General features: G+C 38.2%; 1 protein-coding gene across 1 annotated transcript in view; it reads left to right on the top strand.

Annotated features, from left to right (window-relative positions):
- Positions 1 to 24,554, top strand: part of ADGB (androglobin) — a 136,843-nt gene that overhangs the window by 68,828 nt on the left and 43,461 nt on the right. Inside the window, exons 16-22 of the mRNA XM_074864612.1 lie at positions 7,920 to 8,088; positions 10,000 to 10,063; positions 11,734 to 11,836; positions 12,873 to 13,014; positions 15,129 to 15,243; positions 16,741 to 16,908; positions 20,224 to 20,362. Coding sequence (XP_074720713.1) covers positions 7,920 to 8,088; positions 10,000 to 10,063; positions 11,734 to 11,836; positions 12,873 to 13,014; positions 15,129 to 15,243; positions 16,741 to 16,908; positions 20,224 to 20,362 — 900 coding nt within the window. The remainder of the gene's footprint in view (positions 1 to 7,919; positions 8,089 to 9,999; positions 10,064 to 11,733; positions 11,837 to 12,872; positions 13,015 to 15,128; positions 15,244 to 16,740; positions 16,909 to 20,223; positions 20,363 to 24,554) is intronic.

Here is a 24,554-nt window from a genome sequence, read left to right as displayed (position 1 = left end):
GGAATTAGAGGGCAGGGAGGTGAGGCAGCTGGGATCCCTGTCTAGGGAAGGGGGCATTGACAAAGCCATTGGAAAGAAGACACAAAATCTCAGTCTCTGGAGGCGACTTCTGTCAAGTGTGAGGGAGAGATATCCCTTCAAGGATGACTTGACATGTCGACCAAGTAAGTGGACCACTATGGACAGAGGTATTCAATACTTGAGGGAGCTAGCTGTGCGGGAGGTAGTTTACTATGACCCAGATAATGCACAGCTACCCACAGATCCAGATGAAGTCCAATGCACCTGGCCCATGTGGTGAAAGTGTACGGAGCACACCCTCATCATATGCCAATGCATTAGCACTGATGGACTGGAGAGATGAAGAGAGACCAACAGTGGATGAACTGGCTTGCCGACTACAACAATTTAAAGAAAGTCTCTCTTCCTCCCTTGTCGCGACTGTGGAGAAATTATCTCAAGAATTCCAGCAATTTAAAGAGGGCATGTCCTACTCCCCACCTGCACGGACTAGAATCTCGGCTATTAGGAGCAGTCGTTTCTCTACTCAGGAGAACCGGTACACACCACGGGGGAAGCTGTGTCATCTCCTGTGTGACTATGGAGAAGACATGAAGAAATGGGATGAAAAACCTTCCTACTGCCTAGAAGAGCGGGTATGTGAGCTGGAAAGAAGAACAAGTACAGAATGTCGTCCTTTCAGGAGAAATGCTGCTCCAGTTTCCAGTAATCAAGTGCCCAAACAGAGCTGAAAGGTCGACTTTGCTCATGATCCTATGAGAAGAACTCCTGACTTGTATTCACAAGAAGTGAGTGATCAAGATGAGACTGAAATCCGTGCACGCCACACTAACCCATTTGTCGTTAGCGGGTATTATGACCAACATTAAAGGGGCCCTGCCTCCAGTCAGCTGGAGGACAGGGACAGTTGAGTTTATTGGTCTGTGTGGATTTGATGGCCTGGCATGTCTGACCCCCAGCAGTATAAGGCTCTAGTGGACACTGGTGCTCAATGCACCCTAATGCCATCAAATTTTAAAGGAGCAGAACCTGTTTGTATTTCAGGAGTGACAAGGGGGTCTCAACAGTTGACTGTATTGGAGGCCAAGGTGAGCCTAAGTGGAAAAGAGTGGGAAAAACACCCCATTGTGACTGGCCCAGACACTTCATGTATTCTTGGTATAGATTATCTCAGGAGAGGGTATTTTAAGGGCCCAAAAGGGTATCAGTGGGCTTTCGATATACCTGCCCAGGAAACACAAGAAATTAAACAGCTGTCTGTGTTGCCTGGTCTCTCAGAGAATCCTTCTGTTGTGGGACTGCTGAGGGTCAAAGAACAACAGGTGCCAATTGCCACTACAACCGTGCACCGATGGCAATATCGCACCAATTGAGAATCTGTAATCCCTATCCATAAACTGATTCGTCAACTAGAGAGCCAAGGAGTCATCAGCAAGACGCACTCCCCCTTTAACAGCCCCATATGGCCAGTGCAAAAGTCTAACGGACAGTGTAGATTAACAGTAGACTATCGTGGCCTGAATGAAGTCACGCCACCACTGAGTGCTGCTGTGCCAGACATACTAGAACTTCAGTATGAACTAGAGTCAAAGGCAGCCAAGTGGTACACCACGATTGATATTGCCAATGCATTTTTCTCCATCCCTCAGAGCAGCAGAATTCAGGCCACAGTTTGCTTTTACCTGGAGGGGTGTCCAATACACCTGGAATCCACTGCCCCAGGGGTGAAAACACAGCCCCACCATTTGCCATGGACTGATCCAGACTGCACTGCAGCAGGGGGAAGCCCTGGAACACTTACAGTACATTGATGACATCATTGCATGGGGTAATACAGCAGAACAAGTTTTTGAGAAAGGGGAGAAAATAATCCAAATCCTTCTGAGAGCCAGTTTTGCCATAAAGCATGGTAAAGTCAGGGGACCTGCACAAGAGATTCAGTTTTTAGGAGTAAAATGGCAAGACGGACATCATTAGATTCCAATGGAGGTGATTAATAAAATAACAGCTATGTCCCTACCAACTAACAGAAAGGGAACACAAGCTTTCTTAGGTGTTGTGGGTTTCTGGAGACTGCACATTCCAAATTACAGTCAGATTGTCAGCCCTCTCTATCAAGTGACCCAGAAAGAATGATTTTATATGGGTCCTGGAGCAACGACGGGCTTTTGAACAAATTAAGCAGGAAATAGTTCATGCAGTAGCTCTTGGGCCAGTTTGTACAGGACAAGAATCAATATGCCCTGTTTACCGACGGGTCCTGTCGCATTCTAGGGAAACATCGAAGGTGTAAAGCAGCTGTATGGAGCCCCACATGACAGGTTGCTGAAGCTGCTGAAGGAGAAGGTGAATCGAGTCAGTTCACAGAGGTGAAAGCCATCCAGCTGGCCTTGGATATCGCTGAGCAAGAAAAGTGGCCAGTGCTCTACCTCTATACTGACTCACGGATGGTGGCAAATGCTCTGTGGGGGTGGTTACAGCAGTGGAGTAGAGCAGGAGTAGAGCAACTGGCAGCGCAGAGGCAAACCCGTCTGGGCTGCTGAATTATGGCAAGATATTGCTGCTCGAGTAGAGAATCTTGTTGTGAAAGTACACCATGTAGACGCTCATGTACCCAAGAGCCAGGCCACTGAAGAACATCAGAACAACCAACAGGCGGATCAAGCTGCTAAGATTAAGGTGGCTCAAGTAGATCTGGACTGGCAACATACGGGTGAACAATTTATGGCTCGCTGGCCCATGACTCCTCAGGGCATCAGGGAAGAGATGCAACATATAGATGGGCTCGTGACCGAGGGGTGGACTTAACCATGGATGCTATTGCACAGGTAATCCATGAATGTGAGACATGTGCTACGATCAAGCAAGCCAAACGGTTAAAGCCCATTTGGTATGGAGGACGATGGTCAAAATATAAATATGGGGAGGCCTGACAGATTCATTAATATCATGCTCCCACAAACTCGGCATGGCAAACACTACGTGCTTGCAATGGTTGAAGCAGCCACTGGTTGGTTGGTTGGAAACTTATGCCGTGCCCCATGCCACTGCCTGGAACACCATTTTAGGCCTTGAGGAGAAAGTGGCATGGCACACCAGAAAGAATTGAATCAGATAATTGGAATACATTTCCGAAACTACCTCATAGACGCCTGGGCCAAAGAACATGATATTGAGTGGATATATCACATTCCCTACCATGCACCAGCCTCTGGGAAAATTGAGCGATACAATGGATTGCTGAAAGCTACACTGAGAGCAATGGGTGGTAGAACTTTCAAACACTAGTCAATACCAGAGGATCAGCTTGCTAGCTGGCTTTGCTCAATCAAACCTCCTACATACCGTGGATGGGGATAAAGCCCCCGCAGTGCGCATTAGGAATATGTTAGGGAAGGCCGTCTGGGTTACTCCTGCATTGGGTAAAGGTAAACTCACGTGTGGGATTACTTTTGCCCAAGGACCTGGGTGTACTTGGTGGGTAATGCAGGAGGACGGAGAAGTCCGATGTGTGCCTCAAGGAGATTTGATTTTGGGTGAAAATACCCAATGAATCAAACTGTCAGATAACCCTGTTATTGCAATTAGTGGAATTGGGAAGTAAACAGCTGGCCACGTGGTGATTTGCTACTGGCTGAGTTCAAACCACAACCATGATTGTCTGTTATCTCACAGAAATCTTGCTGTTCCAGTATTTGTCCAGAGACATAAACTAAGATGCAGGCTGAAAATGACAAAACCAGAAAGTGAAATTTCAAATAAGCATGCTGGAATTAAGTATGACATTACAGTGTATACAGGATATATTGAAGTAGTACTCAGTAAGGTGGAAAATTTCTTTGATCATGTTGACAATATATATATTTTCCTTAAAATTAGCTAGAATTTGACATTCTGTTAAAATGGACCTGAAGTTGATGGCTTGGTTGCCTTCAGCTTTGCAGGGTTATGTAGCACTCTTTTGTAATGAAAATGCAACTCTGTTTAAGGCAGAGCATGTATGATACTTCCGTTTCTTTGTGTGATATTTTTTTCATCAAAAGATCTCTCCCTTCTCCTCCCCCCCCCCAAAAAAAAAAAAAACCAAAAAACTAACCAAACCCTAAAATAGTCTGACATGTTCTACCTGGATAAAGTTATTTTGCCTTTTAATTCACATAACTGTGTGAGTTTCAATAAGGCCAAATGCCGGGTGCTGCACTTCAGCCACAACAACCCCCAGCAGCGCTACAGGCTTGGGGAGGAGTGGCTGGAGACCTGCCAGTCAGAGAGGGACCTGGGGGTGTTGATTGACAGCCGGCTGAACAGGAGCCAGCAGTGTGCCCAGGTGGCCAAGAAGGCCAATGGCATCCTGGCTTGTATCAGAAATAGTGTGGCCAGCAGGGACAGGGAAGTGATCTTACCCCTGTACTCGGCACTGGTGACGCCGCACCTCGATTCCTGTGTTCAGTTTTGGGCCCCTCACTACAAAAAGGACATTGAATTACTCGAGCTTGTCCAGAGAAGGGCAACGAAGCTGGTGAAGGGTCTGGAGCACATGTCATACGAGGAGCGGCTGTGGGAACTGGGGTTGTTTAGTCTGCAGAAGAGGAGGCTGAAGGGAGACCTCATTGCCCTCTACAACTACCTGAAAGGAGGTTGCAGACAACTGAGGATCAGTCTCTTTAATCAAGTAACAAGTGATAGGACAAGAGGGAATGGCCTCAAATTGTGCCAGGGAAGGTTTAGACTGGATATTAGGAAGCATTTCTTTACAGAACGGGTAGTTAGGTGTTGGAATGGTCTGCCCAGGGAGGTGGTGGAGTCCCCATCCCTGGAGGTGTTTAAGAGTAGGGTTGACATAGTGCTGAGGAATATGGTGTAGTTGGGAACTGTTAATGTTGGGTTGATGGTTGGACTGGATGATCTTCAAGGTCTTTTCCAACCTAGACCATTCTGTGATTCTGTGATCTACCCATTTGCCTGCATTTGAAATTTGTTTTATTGGCATTGAACTAAATAATCAGTAGTTGGTTAGATCACTTTCCATATCTTCTTTGAAACATTTGCTAATCTTCGGACTCATGGTAGAAAACCTACATTTAAAGGTATCTTAAGTACCATTTTGTGGATTGGGTATTTCCTCTGCCATTATCTCTGCTCTCTTATGGAAACTAGCTACAACCTTCACATTTGGTGTGTTAAATTCTTGCATTTTGTGCTGTAAATGGGACATTTCTGGTTTTTTACCCCTATTTCAATAAGCCAGCCTGTTTATCTCTTCTCACTGAAAATGGATACAGGGGACTCATTTCAATTTTGAACTATTTTGAACACTTTCTTTACAAGGTAGTATTTTCTTGTGCTTTTCACGTACTTGGCTAGCAAACATTTTAATGTGCTTATTACTGTGTTCTAAAGAGCTAGCTCATGACTATAAAGAGCCAGATACAAAGCGTCCAGATACTGAATAAATGTTAGCGCCCAAAACTGTAGTCAGTTTGATCAGGGGCTTGATTTCCATTTAAGAATCTCAGTAAACAGCCAGTCCTTGAAAAATGATGAGCACTTAACAAAAACAATGACAGCATTTGATGCTAAACTGTCTTAAAATGTGTCTTCTCAGTTTCTTAAGAACATTGCTCTTTCTAATAATTTTGGGGGTTTCATGCAGTACAGTATTTTCTTACCATATAAATAGGGATTTTTGTGATAAACTCTGCTAATCTGTGTTCATTTGCTACTCTTTCTTTTTTCTCTTTTTGGGTTAATTATTCTAGTTTGTATGCTACTGTGCTCAGTTATCGATCTGTTTTTATTTGTCTTCTATTTTTTGTTACAATGCATGTTTTGTTATTACTTCTGTTTGAATGTTTTCCTTTATTCATCAAGTTACTTTTTTACTCTTGGGCTTGATTGTAACATTAATCTTTGCTGCTTGAGTTCTAAGTAGCATAAAATTCTTGAATCCAAATATGCTGTTCCCTTTTCTGAAACTCTCTGTGGTTTAACTTTATTATAAACTCATATTATAGCCTTGTGTATTTGATTAGTATTTGCATTTGTTCAAGAAATTCTATTATAATTATGGACAGTTAGTTGCTGCAATTATCTTCCGTATGTCAGTTTAAAAATACTATTTTATACTGAACAACTCAAAAGATTTGCTTCAAATTTATTTATCTTTTTATTCCATAAATTATATCTTCATTCTATCACCCAGTGTTTGCAGTTTCTCATAGCTGGCACTTCTTGCATACAAGGTAAATGATAGCAGTTTGATTTACTTTTTTCTTGTAATTGTATCAGGAAGCTCTGAACAGCACTGCCTTTGGACTGCATAGATCAAAAAGGATAAAGTATGCTTTTTGATGACATTCTCACAAGATTCTCATTACTACTTCAAAGAGGAGTGGGGAAACTTCAGCCATTTTGTTGACACCAGTTTTGCTTTCCTTTAACTGCACTGGAAGAGCTATCTTCCCTCTGACCCCAGTCTGCATACAGAACCAACAGAAAAATTTCTGTATTGACTTTTAGATAGGGTGGGGCATATCTTCTGTTTGAAGGCTGCAGAGATTTATTGACTCTATTGATCCTGAAGGTCTATTGATAGTGCTCTAGTACTCATGTTCAGAATGAACAAAAAGGAGCAACAGTGAGCCACAGGAAGATGACACTGAGCATAGTTCTGCTCTGGTGACCCCTTCATCATCCTTTCTGTGATACGCACATTTGTAAGCCAAGCACTGTGGTTATTTCACTGGAGGCTAAAGACCACATTAACTTAAATCTAAGAAAAAGCCTAAATTTTATAACTTTCAGGTAGTTGTTCCATAGTGTAAGGAAGAGAAAAAGTTCTTTGGTATATTTCCTTACATTACATTCCTTTCAATTCTTGAAAAACAGTTGTAGACTAATTTTGAACCACCTACATCTTATAAACTCATTAGTTATCTAACACATCACTATGTGTCTTGCTGATCATGAAATATTAAAAAGCACATTTAAATATAAATTATGTATTTTTCTAATTAGCTTTCTCATTTGTTATTCCTTACCTGTTTGGATATTATCTCATCTTTTTCCTCAGCAAACATTCTGAATTAATAGCTGTTCGTGTTTGAGATGTTCTCAGCTTTATTCTCAGCTGTTCTGAGCTATTCTCAAAACTTCTTTTTGGGCCAGATTAAACTTCTTCAATAACTATTTATATGAATCTCACAGAGTAAAGGCAGAGAAAGTGACATTACAACACAATTTTAAAAGTTATTAATTGATTGCAAAATGTATCTACATGACATTTCTGTGTTTATATTTTGGTATGAATCTGACAGTAGTTCTGATTTTTCCTACAAGAAAATTCACGTCTTGTAGTTCAAATCTATTTCTGTTTACAAGTAGTTAGGCTGATTTGTGTGCGTAGCATCACAGGGCATACTATATAAGTACCAGAGGCAAAGATAGGTCTCTGTGTGCTCCACAGTTCTGTGTATTTTTTATTTTCTGTGGATTGTAAAAATTTGATGGTACTGCCCCATCAGCTTTTCACTGAATAGGAGCTTTGGACAGGGGGTTGTATTTTTCTTTATATAGATAACTTTAGGTTTGCAGAATTCCTATGTATGTTTACCTAACATGCTGATATTAAGGGTTCTAGCGCACAGTTCAGTATGTAATAGTATATTGAGGCAGAATACTTAAGCAATTGCAGATGTAAACAACGAATATGTGTACAGAGTTGTTTCATCACCTTTTGAGCTTTTTAGGTTAGTGGGTTACTTTTTATTTTTAAACTCTGAGATGTATGGAAAATATCCTGAAAATTATTTTAGGATAATTTTTCAATATACAAATAATACTACTTTAATGTGCATATTGTCACTGTGTTGGCTCTGTGTGTCTTCTTAACTCTACAGACGAATTATATGAGAATATCAATTTTGATGCAAAACAAATGTCAGAAACAGCTGATACTGGTATGAACATCCAGACAGGGGATAAATCAAAGGAAGAAATCAAGTTGGAAAGGACTTCTGTTTCCAGGGAAACCTGGATTAGCTTTGAAGACTTCTGTGTTTGTTTCCAGTAAGGAATACAGGTTTTGTGGTTTATTCCATAAAATATACAGTATACCAATGGTAAAATGCAAAATGTGACTATATAAAAAGTGTATCTTCTCAACAGGTCTTTGTATAACTGTCCTGCCTTTCAGAGTGGTCCCAAGGCTCCCCTTCAGGTCAGAATTCCTGCCCCTGTTGACAGTGAGTCTGTAGGTGCAGCTCCATGCTGTGTTTTGGGTATGTCCTCCAGAGTACAGCAGAGAACACAACCACCAGCTTTGCAAAACACATGTCAGACTGTAATGTGGGTGGAAGTTGGTAGGTCATGGAGTGTGCAGCCATTAGGGTGCTCACATGCCCAACCTGTCAGCCACTGGGCAGACACAGTCTGCAACTGAACAACACAATTCTAAGTCAAAAAAAGTTGTGGAAGTCTTCTGTTGCCATCAGCATAGCTCAGCTTGGTCAGCTAGGTGCTTTCTTTCACTCCCTTTTCAATATAATTCCAAGGCGTTTATACCTCTGCAAACATAAAAAAGCTAGTGTGATTGTAGCGTGATATCTTTAGTTTCTGTCTTTCAGATTTAAGAAGCCTCGTACAATATAGATCCTTTAGAGAATCTGATATTGGTGAGGGGAGTAATTTTATCAGAGATAATTCACCCAGATTTTCTTCATTTGAATTTGTAACTGAGATTTCTTTGTGAAGCTTTTATTTTCATAAATGAGTGTTTTCTTGAGCAGATATTAAATTCTCCTCCCTTTCTGAGGGATATTGTATAACTTTTACAGCAGCAGCACTACAGGAACTTTAGGAATAAAAAATCAGTTTAGACCTTGTTAAGGTTTGCCTAACTACTTTTGGGGAGCCCTGGGTCCAGGAAGATAGGGTCTTCAGAAAAAAGCATTACAAGCAAAGTAATTTCCTTTCCTTTCAAAGTCTTGCTCACAGTGTCATACAGAGAGAATGTAAAATATGAACTTTTTAACTTGTTAGCCAAATGTACAGTTGACCTTTTGTAGACCACTGTAATATTAAGGTATAGAGCATTTGTCAGTTTCTTATTCCTGTCCCTAAATGGGTGAGAGTTTGCTAATTTTTGCAGTGAACTAATAAAGTAGCTGTTAACAAAGCATCTTGATTGACCTTAGAAGAATTTATCACTCAGAAGAAATTAGGCACCTAAGATTTTCATTTTACCAGTCAGTTCTGTTGAAAGCACTTCCTTGTCTGACATGCCTACATCTCAGATACAGTGAAAAGAAGGTGAATGTTCAGAGTTCATACCAACTTTGAGAAATGAGGAAAATTTTAGTCATTGTAGGAATTGAAATGTCAGCAATGGATCAGGATCCCTGATAAGTTTCTGAGTAACCAAAACATTTATTTTACGTAAAACATTGGACTTCACATCTAATTCCATCCTTAATTAAAGCCAAAGTCATTTATGTTCCCTTTGGTTAAATCAAGGTCAGAAAAAAATGTCAGGAACTAAGTAGCTTTCTGAAGGTGTGCAAATGACCACAGAATTGAAAAAGCACATTAATAAACTATAAAAAATAGTTCTTCCTTACAGTGATACTTTATAGATAACTTTATTACAGTAATTTTCAGGTAGGCATGGAAATTTTAGAGTAATATTAGCTTATTACCATTTATAGATTCAAACTGGACAAATTAGTGGCCTGACCTCCAATGGAAAACTGTAAAAGTGCAGCAACGATAGAAATTAATGTCAGCTGCTTTCTCTGGAGATGAATTGTATTCACCTTTTATGAAACTAAAAATGTTGAACCATTCTTGATAAATAGCTGGGAGATTTATTCATGAAAGTAAAATTAGTATCTTATGCTATGAAATAGATATTTACCTGATATATACAATTTATACTAAGATTATTTTCCTACATATATTTTTATTTTATTTTCTCCCTAGGAACCTGTATGTTTTCCACAATCCACATACATATGCTTATAACTATCAGAAGACAGATTTTAAGGTATATGACCATGTTGAGTTTTTATGTCCTCCTTTTTATATTTGTCAAAGTCTTACATAATTAGATAATACCTATATCCTAAATAATATCAGTAGATCACATAGAACTGCTATTACTGAAAAAATAATAATGCATTAAGATTACTTTAGTCAATGCAAAGATAATGTTTGCTAGCAAGTATCCAGAAGTGTTTCACAGTGTTTTAAGACAAGAAGAAAATATTGTAGAATGCTATTGCACAATAATAAAAACAAGTGTATGTAAATCATGAAAGTTGGTAGTGAGAGTATATATATTACAGTGAATCAGATCTCCATCCTGTCCATATCTTGATTTAAATCTACCTTATAACAATTTAGAGACTAAATTAAATTTAATGATGATTGAGCTGCAGAATCTGCCCTTCGGTTCTTCATCTTCACCTGTCACCTAAAACCCAAATCAGGAGTCTGTATAGTGCAGTCCTCCAGTTTCTCTTTACATGCTAAGTCCTTTAGCAATTTATGAGATTCTCTTGCAGGGATTAAAAATACCCCTTAGTTACACTGAAATTACACTATTTCTTTAAACCTGGCATTAGTTCATATTATCAGAAGGTTATTCAACATGCTTGAATATCCCATTCCAGCTCTAGTTTTACACTGTAGCTGAAGTGTAATTTTAGAGTACTGAAATGTAAACTCCAGGTGTGGACTTCATGTAAAATATTGTACTGAGAAGGTTAACTACAAGGATTATGCTTCATAATTGTAGTATACCTGCAATTTCACACCTCTCTCTATTTGTAATCACATCACAAGAAGTTTTCCCAATCACTGCACCATATACTTTCACAAGCCATAATTGGCATCAAGACTATGTAAGCCTGTGTGCTGTTGTGCCAAAAAACTAACCCCTTGCTGTAAAAATATTCTGTTTTTTTTAAATTGATACAGATGAGGTGTTTACACTATTAGGTAAATTCTGTATCAGACTCATAAAAGACACTTCTATATTGTGCTATGAAGATAATAGTAGTGGTATTCCAGGATCAGATACAAAAAATGTATTGATATGACTCTGGAGAATGTAGGAAGATATGTATTAAAACAGTTCTGAAGCAAAGAAGTTCATTCACCTTTAGATTTTGAAGAATTTCTAGGAACAGTAGAATCATTCTATAGTTTCTAATATTGGCATAGGAATCATGTATTAAAGTTGAGAATGAAAAATGCTGCCTCCATATATTTTCATAGAAAAAAAACATGAAGCAGAATCAATTATGTTACAAATTACAAGAGTGCTTATTTCTTTCAAACTTACTGTAATTGATTAGAATCAGAAAGTTGCAGCACAAAACAAAATTTTTGGTCTTCCATTGGATCTTTGGCAAGTAGAACCACTAAATTAAGGTGGATATGAAGAATATCATATAAAAGTAGATATATTCTTATTCAAGAAACTTTTCTGTTTCCTTTTATCTTTGAACATTATGGTTTATACATGCAGCATGAGGCTCTGGGATTAAATGACGTTCTGAAACTTGGCAAAAGTAGTGACAGTTAATTACTTACTTCCCATACCATATCTAGGGTCACAGTATCTGAAGTCTTAGTCATGCTATGTATAAGACCAGGTGGAGAGCATTCAATGAAAATGAAAGATGAACAAATGTCTGTTTTTCTATGCAGTCTACTGATGACCGAGTCTTCTATTATTTACTTGTGGACAGTCTGATGCCTGTTGAGATCCTGGTTAGCTTTTCTGCATTAGTACGCTGGGATGATAGGGGAGGTAAGGCCAATACACAAAAGTGCACGTTAGTGTTGTGTTTTCCCATTCTTGAATATGTCTGTGCTGTTGTGTTTGTCTGTGGTGTATCTTAGCCAGTTTGAGAGTTTAGCATTAAATAGTCAAACTGATATTAGGAAATACACTAATATTCAAGCAATACTTTCTTGTTATTTCATATTGATATATTTTCATATTTGAATATTTTCTTGAAAGGATCCCTTCATTTACTGCTTCTTATGGTTTCCTGCATGCAAGCTTTTCATCAATATATTTCTGGTATGGATTTCCTTGGGTTTCTTAGGGTTTCTTTTTCTACAAATTCCATTCTTACATGGTACTTTATGCCTTAGCTGATCAAAATGCAGTAAAATCGGCAATATGACCAAAGTTTATTTTTTAAGTGATTTTTAAACTGTTGCACAGTAAGGTTTCAAGTATATTTACAGCTGGCTTATTTCAAGATCCAACAACTTGTATCATTTAAATAAAAATCACTTGTATTTTATGAAAATCATAGAATGGCATTCAGAAAAGCTAATGCATGTTATGAGAGTCAGCTTAAGTTAATCAGACATTTAAACATTGGGTATGGACATAATTTTAGTGCATTTAGAGTAGAGTAGATAGAACCAAAAGCTTAAAAAAATCCAAACTGACCATCCCATTAAAATAATTAAACTGTAATATAAATATAAGCTTTGTGTGGCTGATTGCTTCCTTTGCATGTGGACAGAATGGATTTTTACGGAGTTTTAGAGCAACTTTAAGTGACTTGGAAGATGTCTGATTTACACATCCTCCTAACACATTCTTTTAACCATTGCTTTCTAGTAAATAGTGCAAATAAGCCATATTCTTTACCGCCTATGCATTTTAAATGACTGACTCTTTTCTCTGAGTTGTCAAAGCCTAAATGAAGACTTGAATGACTGTGAAGTAGCTACAGATTCTCCATAAGTATATTTGTCTTAATTTTACTGTTATTCCCCCCCACAATTGTGTGAGGTTTGGCTTTTTTTTTTCTTTCTTAATCTAGGTACTAAACAAGAATGTTCTAGTATTTCGAAGGGTGTGCTGATGGTTGAACATTTCTCTTGGAAACGTGTGACTCCTGGAGAACTTGTGTTAAAGATGCATACAACGGCAACCAAAGCTACTCTGTTGAATCTTCCTGTTGGGTATGTATGAGGCTGCATTTCACAATTTAGTCTTAAGGCTTGAGATGATCTTGGTTACTTTACACAGTAACCAAGAGTTTATTTTCTGAAACATGAGTTTTTGGAATATCAGACTGGTTGATAGCTAGGATTTGGTAAGACTGCAAAATTACTATGAATTTAAAATAATTATCAAAACCTTTATAAATATTTTTAATTCTTTACGCTTATTTAAGATCATCTAGCAAGAAAATATCACACTGACTTGCTGAAAAATAAATTAGAATATAAATTCCTACTTAGAAGTGTTAAGAATGATTTTGAGATGTTCTCTGGAATACCAACAAAAAATAAAGTATTAGGAATTTTGGTGGAATTATAAAAGCATGATGATAAATTAGGAGGTTTCATAGCTTTTCTTGAAACAGGATTTATGAGACATGGCAGGAAAAATTCTGAGGTTATTCATAAAGGCTTGCATGTCTTCACATAGTGCTTAATATAATTTATTTCTCTTTGCATCTAACTCTAGATATTCAGTGTAGAGCACTGACTGTTTAAATAAGAAATGAATAAAAGGCAAGAGCCCTTGATATTTGATAGTTTCTGAAGTTTCTTCCAGTGGAACAAGGAAGATGACATCTTCGTCTCTTGCCATAAGCATGAAGTTGCTGACTAATGCATTGAGGCGCCTACTTTTCCAAAAATAGAAAATCACCAGTTAAACTCTTTGAGTTTAATCTCAAAGAGATGAAACAAAATGTATTTTTTAAAAAACAAGTAAGGTTTTAAATAAATAGGCACAGAAGGAAAATAGCACAATACTAGCACATTGACATTTAATCAAATATCTTTAATAGTGCTCTCTATTTGTTTTGATTCAGACTAAAAATGGAAAAGTTATTATTGTGTTTATAGGTTAGTTCTGCCACCACATGTATTTCGTTGGTGTAGTTTCCAAAAGTTGCATATCTCTTTCCTGTAGGAAAGCCAAAACCATGTATCTTTTTGCCCCTGCAAATTTCAGAGCTACCAGAGATACAGGCAACTCAAATTGATAAGCTTCTCACCTTTGATTCTCCCCACTCCAGGCAGACCCAGCAGGCTTACAGGAAGATTTCATTTACAGCAAATGTGGGAGACAAATAGGCTTATTGACCACTTCCTCATTTCATTCTGAATGAGAAATGACTTGCTAAGCCATGAAGGCACTTTCTTCCCTCTGCCTGTGGGTGGCCAGGGCGCATTTCAAATTTCACTCGCAAGAAGATGCAGTTAAAAAAGTGCAAGTGTGTGTGTGGGAGTAACTCTCCTTTCTTACTTCACTGCTGGATCTCTGGTTAACACTTTGAAGCTGTGTCCTAGGTGAACTTCTCCAGCTAAATGCCATTCTGACAATGATGTAAGACCATGAAGCTTCGCCATTTGGTATCAGCAAGCTCCTCAAGTATTTCAGTGGGACTGCAGGACATTGTTGACTGGAGAGAAGAGCATGAATTCCCTGCATTGTATAACTATAGTTAGGAGTGGCTTTTTTTATGATTGGATTCCGTTATAAGATACAATCAAGCAAACAAGAACAAGCTGAGTGTATCCCAATAAGACATACTGAATTGTTGCTGGCCACCCTAGGAGGTTACGGTTGAGTGGTTTGGCCCACAGGTGCTCCATAAAATAGTCACTCTCTAGTGTTCATCTAGCCTGACACAGTTATGCATTTATTTTTCCTGTTTTGTCAATGCAAATATGGAAATTATGGTCTAAGTAATGCATGACCAGACTTCTCTAAGCTTTCTAGAGCAGATACATTTTTAAGTGTAGCTAACTATAATCCTGACTAAAAAACTTAGGTTTTGTATCCATCTGAAATAGTAAAATCACCTATTTTGCTAAAGAAAATCAAAATAAAGCCTGAACGAATAAAAATAAAATAGTGACTTCTCTGATTTCCCCTAATGCCTATGTTTGGAGGTCCTTGAGAAGTAAGGAGTTAGAAATGCAGGATTTGAAGAGCCAGGACATCTAGTAAAGGATTCAATTTTTACAAATGTATGAAAGGAAAAGCCTAAGAATTTCTGTGATTTAAAAAACAAAACAAAATGTGCTTTTTGGATTATTTTTTTTCTTGAATGTAGGCGACATGTATTGCTCTTCACAGTAAGTTCTCCCATAGGGCACCATATTCATCTGTGTAGCATGGTGCCATGTGTCTTTGGAGAAGAGGACTCTGTGATGCCAAGTCTTGAAAAGGTACCAGAACTAGTCAAGCATTGTGATAATGTGACACTGTTATCTAAAACTAAACTATTATTTAGTTTTAAAATGAAGTACTATTGAATTTTCATTTAGAGTTATTATATTTAATGGTATAATACTAATTTCAGTATGAAATGGATGAGTGCATAAAAGAAATCTGTTTTACAGTGCAGCAGGCACTGATATGGATATTGCAACAATTGTATAAATATGTAAGTAAGCATTGGGTAGTATTGTGGTTTACATAAAGCAGCAGCATAAAATGGAATGTTAAAAATACTCTTCTTGGAAGACATATGTAAGAGGTAGCGTATAAGCTCTCTTTTTGAGGCATGTGATAAAATACATGTACAGATATTAATTAATATTCAAAAATACCTGCCTAGTAAAATAAACTGTCACATCGGTAACATTTGTTTTGTCCCATGAAATCTCATATTATTCACTGGGTCCCAGAGCAGCTTTTATACCTAAAATGAACAACTGATTCAAACAACTTTTCATAGCAAGAGGCCCAGGGGAGTAATTACTACATCTTTTGGCCTTTGTTGCCTACAATCCAGAGAGATATCACTGTCATCCATATTTTCAAGATTTCTTTGGCAAGCAGTAGGCCCAAATATTTGACATGGGCACTGATGGGAGGGAGTATAGCTTCTAGAGCACAGTTGTGCAAAAATATTTTGAAAGGTGAGTGCAACAGCAAATTTACACAGCAATGTAGATTCAGGGTCCTAATAATAGGACATTAAAGCAGCTTGTGCAAATTTATTACATTTATTATAGCAAAGAAGTTTAAATATAAGAAGTTGGGCCATTAAGAATGTCTTGTGGCTGTAAAAATGTCTTGTGGCCTTGTCTTCAGGTTGTGGATGAAAAGCTATTCCTCATCAAGAAAATAAAGCAGAATTTGATTCCTGGGGTCTTCTCTGCACTTTTTGAAGGCAGAAATTTCTCTGCATAGCAGAAATTTCTCTGCATAGTGTCATCTGCAGGGAAGTGTCCACATTCTTGCACAGAAATCCTGATGAAGATTAATGATTCTTTAGGTAGCATGTATTTGGATGTTGTTTTCAGCGGGAAACAAATACTCATCTGTCCTTTTATAATAGATGCTGAGCATTTCAGCTAACAAGAGCCTTATCACTGCAGTAGAAAGTCTCTATATACATCTTAATTTGATTAAATGTCCTCATACTAATGATACAGGAAAAATAAAATCCTTAACAGAGATATGTTTTGGTGCCTGTTATAGTGTTATAACATTTTTATTTCAGTAGCTAAAATTAGTGAAAATTGTATATGCTTTAGCATACCAGATACCTAGTTGATTTTACAGTTCCTAAAATGAGTAACAATTGCTTGACTTAAGAAAAGTTTTGTACTTCATCACAGAAAAAATCTTGTATGGTGTCACAGCCTAGAAAGAAAACAAAAGAAAATCTTAAAGCAATCTTTCTAACAATGGTTGTTTTTATTCTCTCTCTCCAGGAGAGCTACCGGTTTATAGAACAGGCTACAGCTATCCTGAAAGCGGTTGGAAATGTGGTAAATAATTTCAGCAGTAAGCCTGAACTTTCTAAAGCCTTGAAGGAGTTGGAACTAGCTCACTGTCCTCCTGGCCTGCATGGTACTGGAATGGTTGAAGAACACTTCAAGGTGAATAAACAGTTTTAAGAAGCACGTATCTAAAGGCTACAGAAGCTGGATAACAGCTTAACATTGTCTTTATCCTCTTCAAAACAATGACTATGGTTTTAAAAAGGACCTCGTGAGTGCTCCAAATGTGGTATTCGTTATTAAGTGTAAGCCCAAATGACATAACTTGCAACTGTGTACAATAATTACCTTCTTTTAATATGAACAAATTCTAATATGCACAGAGTAGCACATTCTAAATTTGAGTCTTTAATTTTGTCAGTTTAGCTTATCATACTTTGGGGCAGAAAGCATCAGCTTTTTTTATTTTATGACTTAATTCTGGGTTTAAAAGACACTACCTGAAATGCAGAAAAGCCAGAATGGTTCATTTCTGTGCCTAATGTTGATGGCACAGGCAAACATTATTACAGCTTATATTACTGAAGACAGTAATGAGGGTTTTTTCCTCACAGTATTTTTGAGTTGTTTTTCTTTAGTTTTTGAAACTGCAACATTCTTATTCAACTTTTCTGCTTTGTGTTTGATAAGTTAAAGGGTCTTTAGATACATGATGAAAATCTTACACTTTTCTGTAGGTCTCTATACTGTAGCTTTGCAATATTATAAAAAGATTGCAACAAAAAAGTTATATAAAAGGTCTGCAAATTTTTATGTATATGCAAATGTTGATAATACTGCTAGAACTTGATTTTTCTACAGTCAGTACTTTATATATTCCAGATTCAATTACTTTCATCAGAGTACTAAAAAGCTCATGCAGTTTAGTCTGTGTATTTTAGAAGACTGAATAAAAGCAAGGGATTAATATTTTTATAATTGCTGATATTAAAAAAGAGCACCTAAGCCAGTACTTTCATACATGGGCTTCACACCAGGCTCAAATTCAGCAAAACAACAGAATTGAGAAGAATGATTCCAGGTGCACCACTCATGAAAGAGGTAATTCTCATGCCAAGTCCAACAGAAAAAAATCAGTTTGACCTCTCTGGAATGGAAAATACAAATTCTAAATGTACATGCTCATATGAAGTATGTGTAAAACTTAGGGACCTTAAAAAAAATTCAGTAGGCATGAACACAGTTATCTCTGTCTCTCCCTGTCTAAGAAGACCAATGAATAGTTGTAAAGGAATAAAAAAACAGAAATGAGATAAATGAGAGGCACTGAGCCGACAGTGATTCAGGAATGAAAATATGGAAATTATCTATCTTTAATACAAACAGTGAAAAATTATTCTGAACGTAATGTTGTAAAGTAGATTCTTTCTTCACCAGTCTTAAATCTTTCAAACTAAATGAAGTGTTTATTAATATTCAAGTAAATATCTGTGTTGGGTTTGTGTGGCAGGGTTTTGCTAGTGGGGCTACAGCAGTGGCCCCCTGTCAGAAACTTCTTGAAGCTCCCCTGGCTCCAAGTCAGACCCACCTCTGGTCGAGGCCGAGTCAATTAGCGATGGTGGCTGCGCCTCTGTGATAACGTATTTAAGAAGGGAATCTGGGAGGAGCAGTGGGAGTTGTAAGCCTTTTGTTTTATTTTCTCCTCCCCATTTCTGAGTGGAAAGGAGTGAGCAGGCGGCTGTGCTTTCATGCCCCACATTGGGCACGACAGAGGACTGTAGTGGTTTAAGCCCAGAGGGCAACTGAGCATCACACAGCTTCTAGGCTTGGAGATTGAGACAAGGTCAGGGGGGGATGACTCACCCATTATGGTTTTGGGCAAAAGACAGATTCCATTGGGGAAGAAAAAGAATGTCAATGTAATTTGAACACCACCACTACCTCTTAATTTACCAATCGGGGCAGGACAGTGAGAAATACAACCACATCTTAAAAACACCTTCTCCCCATCTCTCCCTTCTTTCCAGGCTCGGCTTTGCTCCCGATTTCTCTACCTCCTCCCTCTGAGCAGCGCAGGGGGATGGGGAATGGGGATTGTGGTCAGTTCATCACCCGTTGTTTCTGCTGTTCCTTCCTCCTCAGGGGGAGGACTCCTCACACTCTTCCCCTCCTCCAGCGTGGGGTCCCTCTCATGGGAGACAGACCTCCACAAACTTTCTCTGACATGAGTCCTTCCCACAGGCTGCAGCTCTTCATGAACTGCTCCACCGTGGGTCCCTTCCATGTGTCACAGTCCTCCCAGCGACAAACTGCTCCAGCGCGGGCTTCCCTCAGAGTCCTGGCCTTCTTTGGGTGCAGCCACCTGCTTGGGCGTGGGGTCCTCCACGGGCTGCAGGTCAGCATCTGCTCCACCGTGGACCTCCATGGGCTGCAGAGGGACAGCCTGCTCTCTCCCCATGGGCTGCAGGGGGATCTGTGCTCTGGCGTACCTCCCTGCCTCCTCCTTCTTTCTTCCAGCTGACCTTGGTGTTTGCACAGGTATTTCCCTCACAACTCCCCCTCATCCTCTCAGGTTCCCCTTCTTAAATACATTATCACAGAGGCACAGCCACCATTGCTAATTGGCTCAGCAAAGGCAGGTCTGACTTGGTGTCGGGGGAGCTTCGAGAAGCTTCTCACAGGAGCCACCTCTGTAGCCCCCTCCCCCACTACCAAGACCGCACCACACAAACCCAACACAATAACTTAGCGTAAAACATTTCCAGAAAGCAGAAAAATATGAAAATAAGGACAATGAAAGTGAAAAATTATATCTTTTCCAATAAGATGTTAATGTGTTCTTCAATTCAAATTATGAAACAAGCTCTGAAAAACACACTCTAAAATTTCCATCTGCTGGAAGAAAGAAAAAGAGACTGGATTTCTGCTCTTTAAAGAGTATCAATATGTCAAGAATAAAAATAGAGCCATCAGTTTAGTCATATAAGTAGGACACAAAATCTTCCCCTCTTGCCCGTCAATATATTCCTACTTTTCCTTGTGGTGCCACCTCCTAATTCAGTAAGCATGCCCATTTGATTGTTGGTCTCTGTTCCAAAACTTCTAATTAGAATGCCAGTTTTCATGATGGTGATTATAATGTGTTCTGCTGTCCTCTGGTATGAGACCATCAACTCACTTCACATAAACTACTAAGATATTTTGGGGTGATAAAAACTTATGCTGTAGAATCAGTCCTATATTTAATAAGCCAGGCATGAAACAGGTTTTTTCTTGATTGTTGGCTTGAGGCATTGTAATCCTACAGTTGGGACTAATTTTCAGATACTGTATTTGTTAGAGGAAGTTAAAAACTTCATTTTTACATGAAAAAATAAAAGACCTAAACAGTTTTTGAAACAATAGTGAGAAACAATATAAATCGCTTTAAAAAATTAATCATTCTTTGAATGCTTTTCCTCTTTTTGCTTTTAGGTTTTCAATAGTGCATTGTGGTATTTGATCAAATGTGTATTAGGCAAGAAGGCTGCTTACAGCTATAAATTTGCCTTCACGTCCTTCACTTTGGATTTTAAAGACACTGAGGTTTCTGAGGATGACACTGTGTCTTCAGGTACTGTATTGGTATTGCTAATCACTTCAAATATATCTGCCCATTCCTATTCTCAAGGAAGCCAACTCTTCACTAATCTTCTGTTTTCTTCCCTAAGTAGGCATGGTTCATTTCTTATGAGATGCCTAAGCCTTCTACTGTTGACAGTCTGTGTGAGACTCATGTCAGAATAGAAATTATCCTTTGTTCCAGAAAGTCTGTTCATGTTTTGTTAATTTATAAAATTTATAAAATTGCCCTTTGTCTTCCTTGACTTTCATTTGTCAATTTTGACAAACATTAGCAAGCATCTACAGATGCCTTTTTTACCTGAGGTACTGCAGATCAAGGCTCTTGTTCAAATTACAAGCTGAAAAGGCCTTAAATGCATATATTGTTCATGAAATAAGAGCAAAGAAAGACTGAAGTTAGTACCTTCATTGAAAGTTCAGCTATTTCTTGGTGATGGATTGAGGGGTTTTTGTTTGGGGAGGGGGGGGTGGTGGGTGGTATTTTGGCTTTTGATTGATTGCTTGCTTGCTTGGTTTTTAAGTCCATTACTTGGCAAATTACTGTGTTGGCTGGCTAGTTGGCTGGCTAGTTAGCTGGCTAGTCACACACATGCAATGGGGAACCAACTACAGCACCATCCACCTCTTCTCCATCCTGTGTTTAGGGTCTGCTGTATACCTGAAGGTACTGTAGGAGGAGCCGTTGGAAGGCAAACAGATTTATTTACAAGCAGGGATTAATTCTCGTCCCACAGGTTCTTTGTCTCATTTTGTATCCAGGCTGGAGGCATCGTTAGAGTTTAGTTTACCTGGCAACCAAATATATGGCTTTTTTCCATTTTAAGATACTTATTTTGCAGTCTATGTATCTTTTAAATCTATTAATATTAATATTTAATTCATTAATATAAGCTTTATGTATATGGTTTCATATTATGACAGGAAAAGAATTTATCTAAAAAATAGGCTGGAAGATACATCATCACCATTTGAAGGCCATTCAGAGTGACTTAGCTTTTCCTTCTGCTATTATGAACTTTCAGTATAAAGTCTTCTCCCTGGTCAATCAAAATTATATTAACTAGCTTTCACTAGTGAGTTTATTTTGGAAAATCGATATAAAAAACTTCATTAAAATTTACGCAAATATCTTTACTAACCAAATGATGTAATACTCTTGTTTTTTAAGAAAGCACTTATACTTCTATCTCACTCTTTAATGGGGACTTTCCTCCAAACCTCCTCTCTTCTGAAGGTTATTCTTCTATGAGACATCAAAGATAAAGGATCAGCCAGAATGACTGAATGACTCATTGTATTTTTCACATTGTATTATATCCTATGTCAAGAGTGTAAGCTGTAAGGGTCATCTTATTGACATTTGTCACACCACTTGAAGTCCACAACACCTGTCAGATTTTTCAAGATGACTGCTACTGATTTCTGTATTCCAAAAAAAAAACTTAAATCCTTGTCAGCAATAGAAGAGAAGACATTTTTAATTAGATTTGAATAATTAGCACAGTTGACAGGTTGTAGCAACAACCTCATATACTGAATTATGAGATCCACTGTGACAGAATATTTTTTAGGATTTGGGGAGGTGAATCAAAAAAGTGGAATAAATATATGGAGAAGGAAAGTTCTGTTTCAGTTTGATTTTCTCCAGTGTCCAATATATCTTTTTAATTTAGTTGATTTTCCAGACTTAAATTACAGAAGATTTCTATAGGACTGGAAAGTGAATTGTTTCCATTTGGATTTATTGATGTTGGATATACATTCTGCCCTGCTTAATAAAGGTTTCACTGGAATAAATTCATGCTTTTGTTCAGGTTTCATCCCAGAACTCTAAAGAAATGGAGACACCTGCATTCAAAAAAGCATAAATCAAGTGAAATGTCAAAAAAAATAGGTAGACAGCAGGAAAAAACAGGTGAGAAATGCATTGTAGGAAGGCCTAGAAGGACTGACATCACTTGATTTAACTCCCCACATTAGCACTGCTACATCGTCAGGTTAATTGCTCAGATCTTAGCAAGATTTGAGTTATAACCCTTTGGAACCTAACAGTCATCAGTGTAAACTGCTGTAACAGATGAATGAAATCTTTTCGTTGTCTGTGTCTGAGAGTAGATCCGGTCAAATCTGACCTTTTTTTTGTAAATGCCACCTCCATTTTATATTAGCATGTTCATTTTGCACTGTGTGCTGAATTCATCTCAAGATTTACTGATGGCAGGGATATGATGATGTACTGCAGTTAGCAGTCGTGCCTGGTAAGATTTCTGAGAAGCCATCCTTAAACTGATCGAGTAACATTTACTTGTCTGCCAAATACCATCCATCACCATGGAGCAATTAGCACAGGAGCCACAAGAAACAAGTAGAAGACCATGCCATGTGAACATATGACAAAAAGATGGAAGTTTCTGAAGCTGAGTGCTCTTCCATGGCATGGCTCTTCTATGGTCTTCTGGGAAGAAGAGTAGGTAAAGGGACCCTGCAGAACTTTGGGCAGTCATGAGATGCTGAATTTACAGAGGTATGTGATGCTTCCTGGGAAAGGAAGCATATCAGGATGATGTTACACAAGTTGAGGGGAGACAGTCTTGACAGCTCAGTACTGCTTGCCTGCTCTCTGTTGCAAATTTCCTCTGTCTACCTTGTCCTGGTTTCACTAGCCCACTAGTGAGCCAGCTCAGCTCATGAACTCACTGGAGGTCTGTGGCACTGATTTTCAAGAGTCTCAGACACTCGACAGCCATTTAGGCACAATTCAAAAGGTACATTTCTTTCTCATGGATGAATTCTAACTTCAAAGTTGGAAGTAGAGTGCCTTTTGTGTGCAGTTCTGTTAAAACCTTCTGGTCTGAAGTTTTACCTTATCTAGACGTCAAGCTGTTAGATACAAGCTTAGCTTATCTGTGTGAATCATATTTGAGAAGTCCTGTTCCTGCCCTGTTCTCTTCCAGAACAGGCTTCTCTTTCCTCTGGAAACATAGGTTAAGAGCAGTGATCGTAAGTTGTGCTGTGTCACTGGAGAGAGAATTCTGGATATTTTTGTTTCTTCTTGCACTTTGGATTTGAACTTGAGTTCCAGTAGGGGGGAGGGAAAGTTTGCCATTATATGGTTGAAAGGCATTATGTTACATTGCCTACAGTAGATGCATACACACTGTTATGAGAAAACTGCAGCTGATTTTATGATGAACAAAGTCTTGCTAAGATGCTTTGAGAACTTCACTTTTATTATTAGCAGGATGTCTTCTAATTAGCAAGTAAAGCATGTCAGAAATTTTTGATGAATCATTTTTAAATCTTAATGTAAAATTTGAAGCATCCGCTAGTTAATATTGGTTGATTTAAAGCATTTCACAGTAACATACTTCTCTGTTTATGACAAAATGCTAAGAACTGTTAGGTCAAAAAAACCTTGGAAGATAAGAATATTTAATTTGACTTCATTATTTTGACTTGTAAGTTACAAAGAAAAATATTGTGTTCTTACAATATTGTATTTTAAAAGTTAGAACAAAAAAGAAATCAAATATTTAGGAATATATAATTTCACAAAACACTCAGAATATCCAGTTTTCAGCCTGTTCTGGGGTAACTTTTGATAGTTTCTATGACTAGAATTAATTTCTGTGTGCGACATTGCATCCAAATTATTATATTTGTGTATTCATAAACAATTTAACATTTAAGTGACTGTATATCTGTATATTCTTTAGCTTCACAAATGAAATGCATTATTTCTAGTGACAGAAGTGTTGATTTCTAACTACAGAGTCCACTTGACATCCCCAGTCAATAAACTTTTCAGTTTGTTCATAGGGCAACACCAAGCCAATACTCTGTGTGTATTCCCCTATCAGCATTTCACATTTTGTTCTGAGGGAGTGGTGGGGATAATGAGGTCTTGATTCAGTGACAGGTGAGCTGGAATTTGAACTCATCAGCCTGATCTTATATAAAGGCCATGCAGATGGGAAACATCTATTGGGCTAGATCTGAACTGGTACAGGTGAATATTTCTGTAATCGATAGCAGCATATGAAAATGTAAGTGCTGGTATAAGTGATTATGGCACTATGATTTTCAGCTTTTGGAAAATACAAGCCCTTTCAGCTCCTTTGTCTTGAATAAACTCCTCTACAGTACAAGAGTAAGACTTGGCTGCAATTGCTGACCACAGC

This window comes from Strix uralensis, chromosome 3 (assembly GCF_047716275.1).
Source record: "Strix uralensis isolate ZFMK-TIS-50842 chromosome 3, bStrUra1, whole genome shotgun sequence".
NCBI classification, from domain to species: Eukaryota; Metazoa; Chordata; class Aves; order Strigiformes; family Strigidae; genus Strix; species Strix uralensis.
Note: the sequence above shows the minus strand (reverse complement) of the source record. Positions and strands in the feature narration are given on the sequence as shown.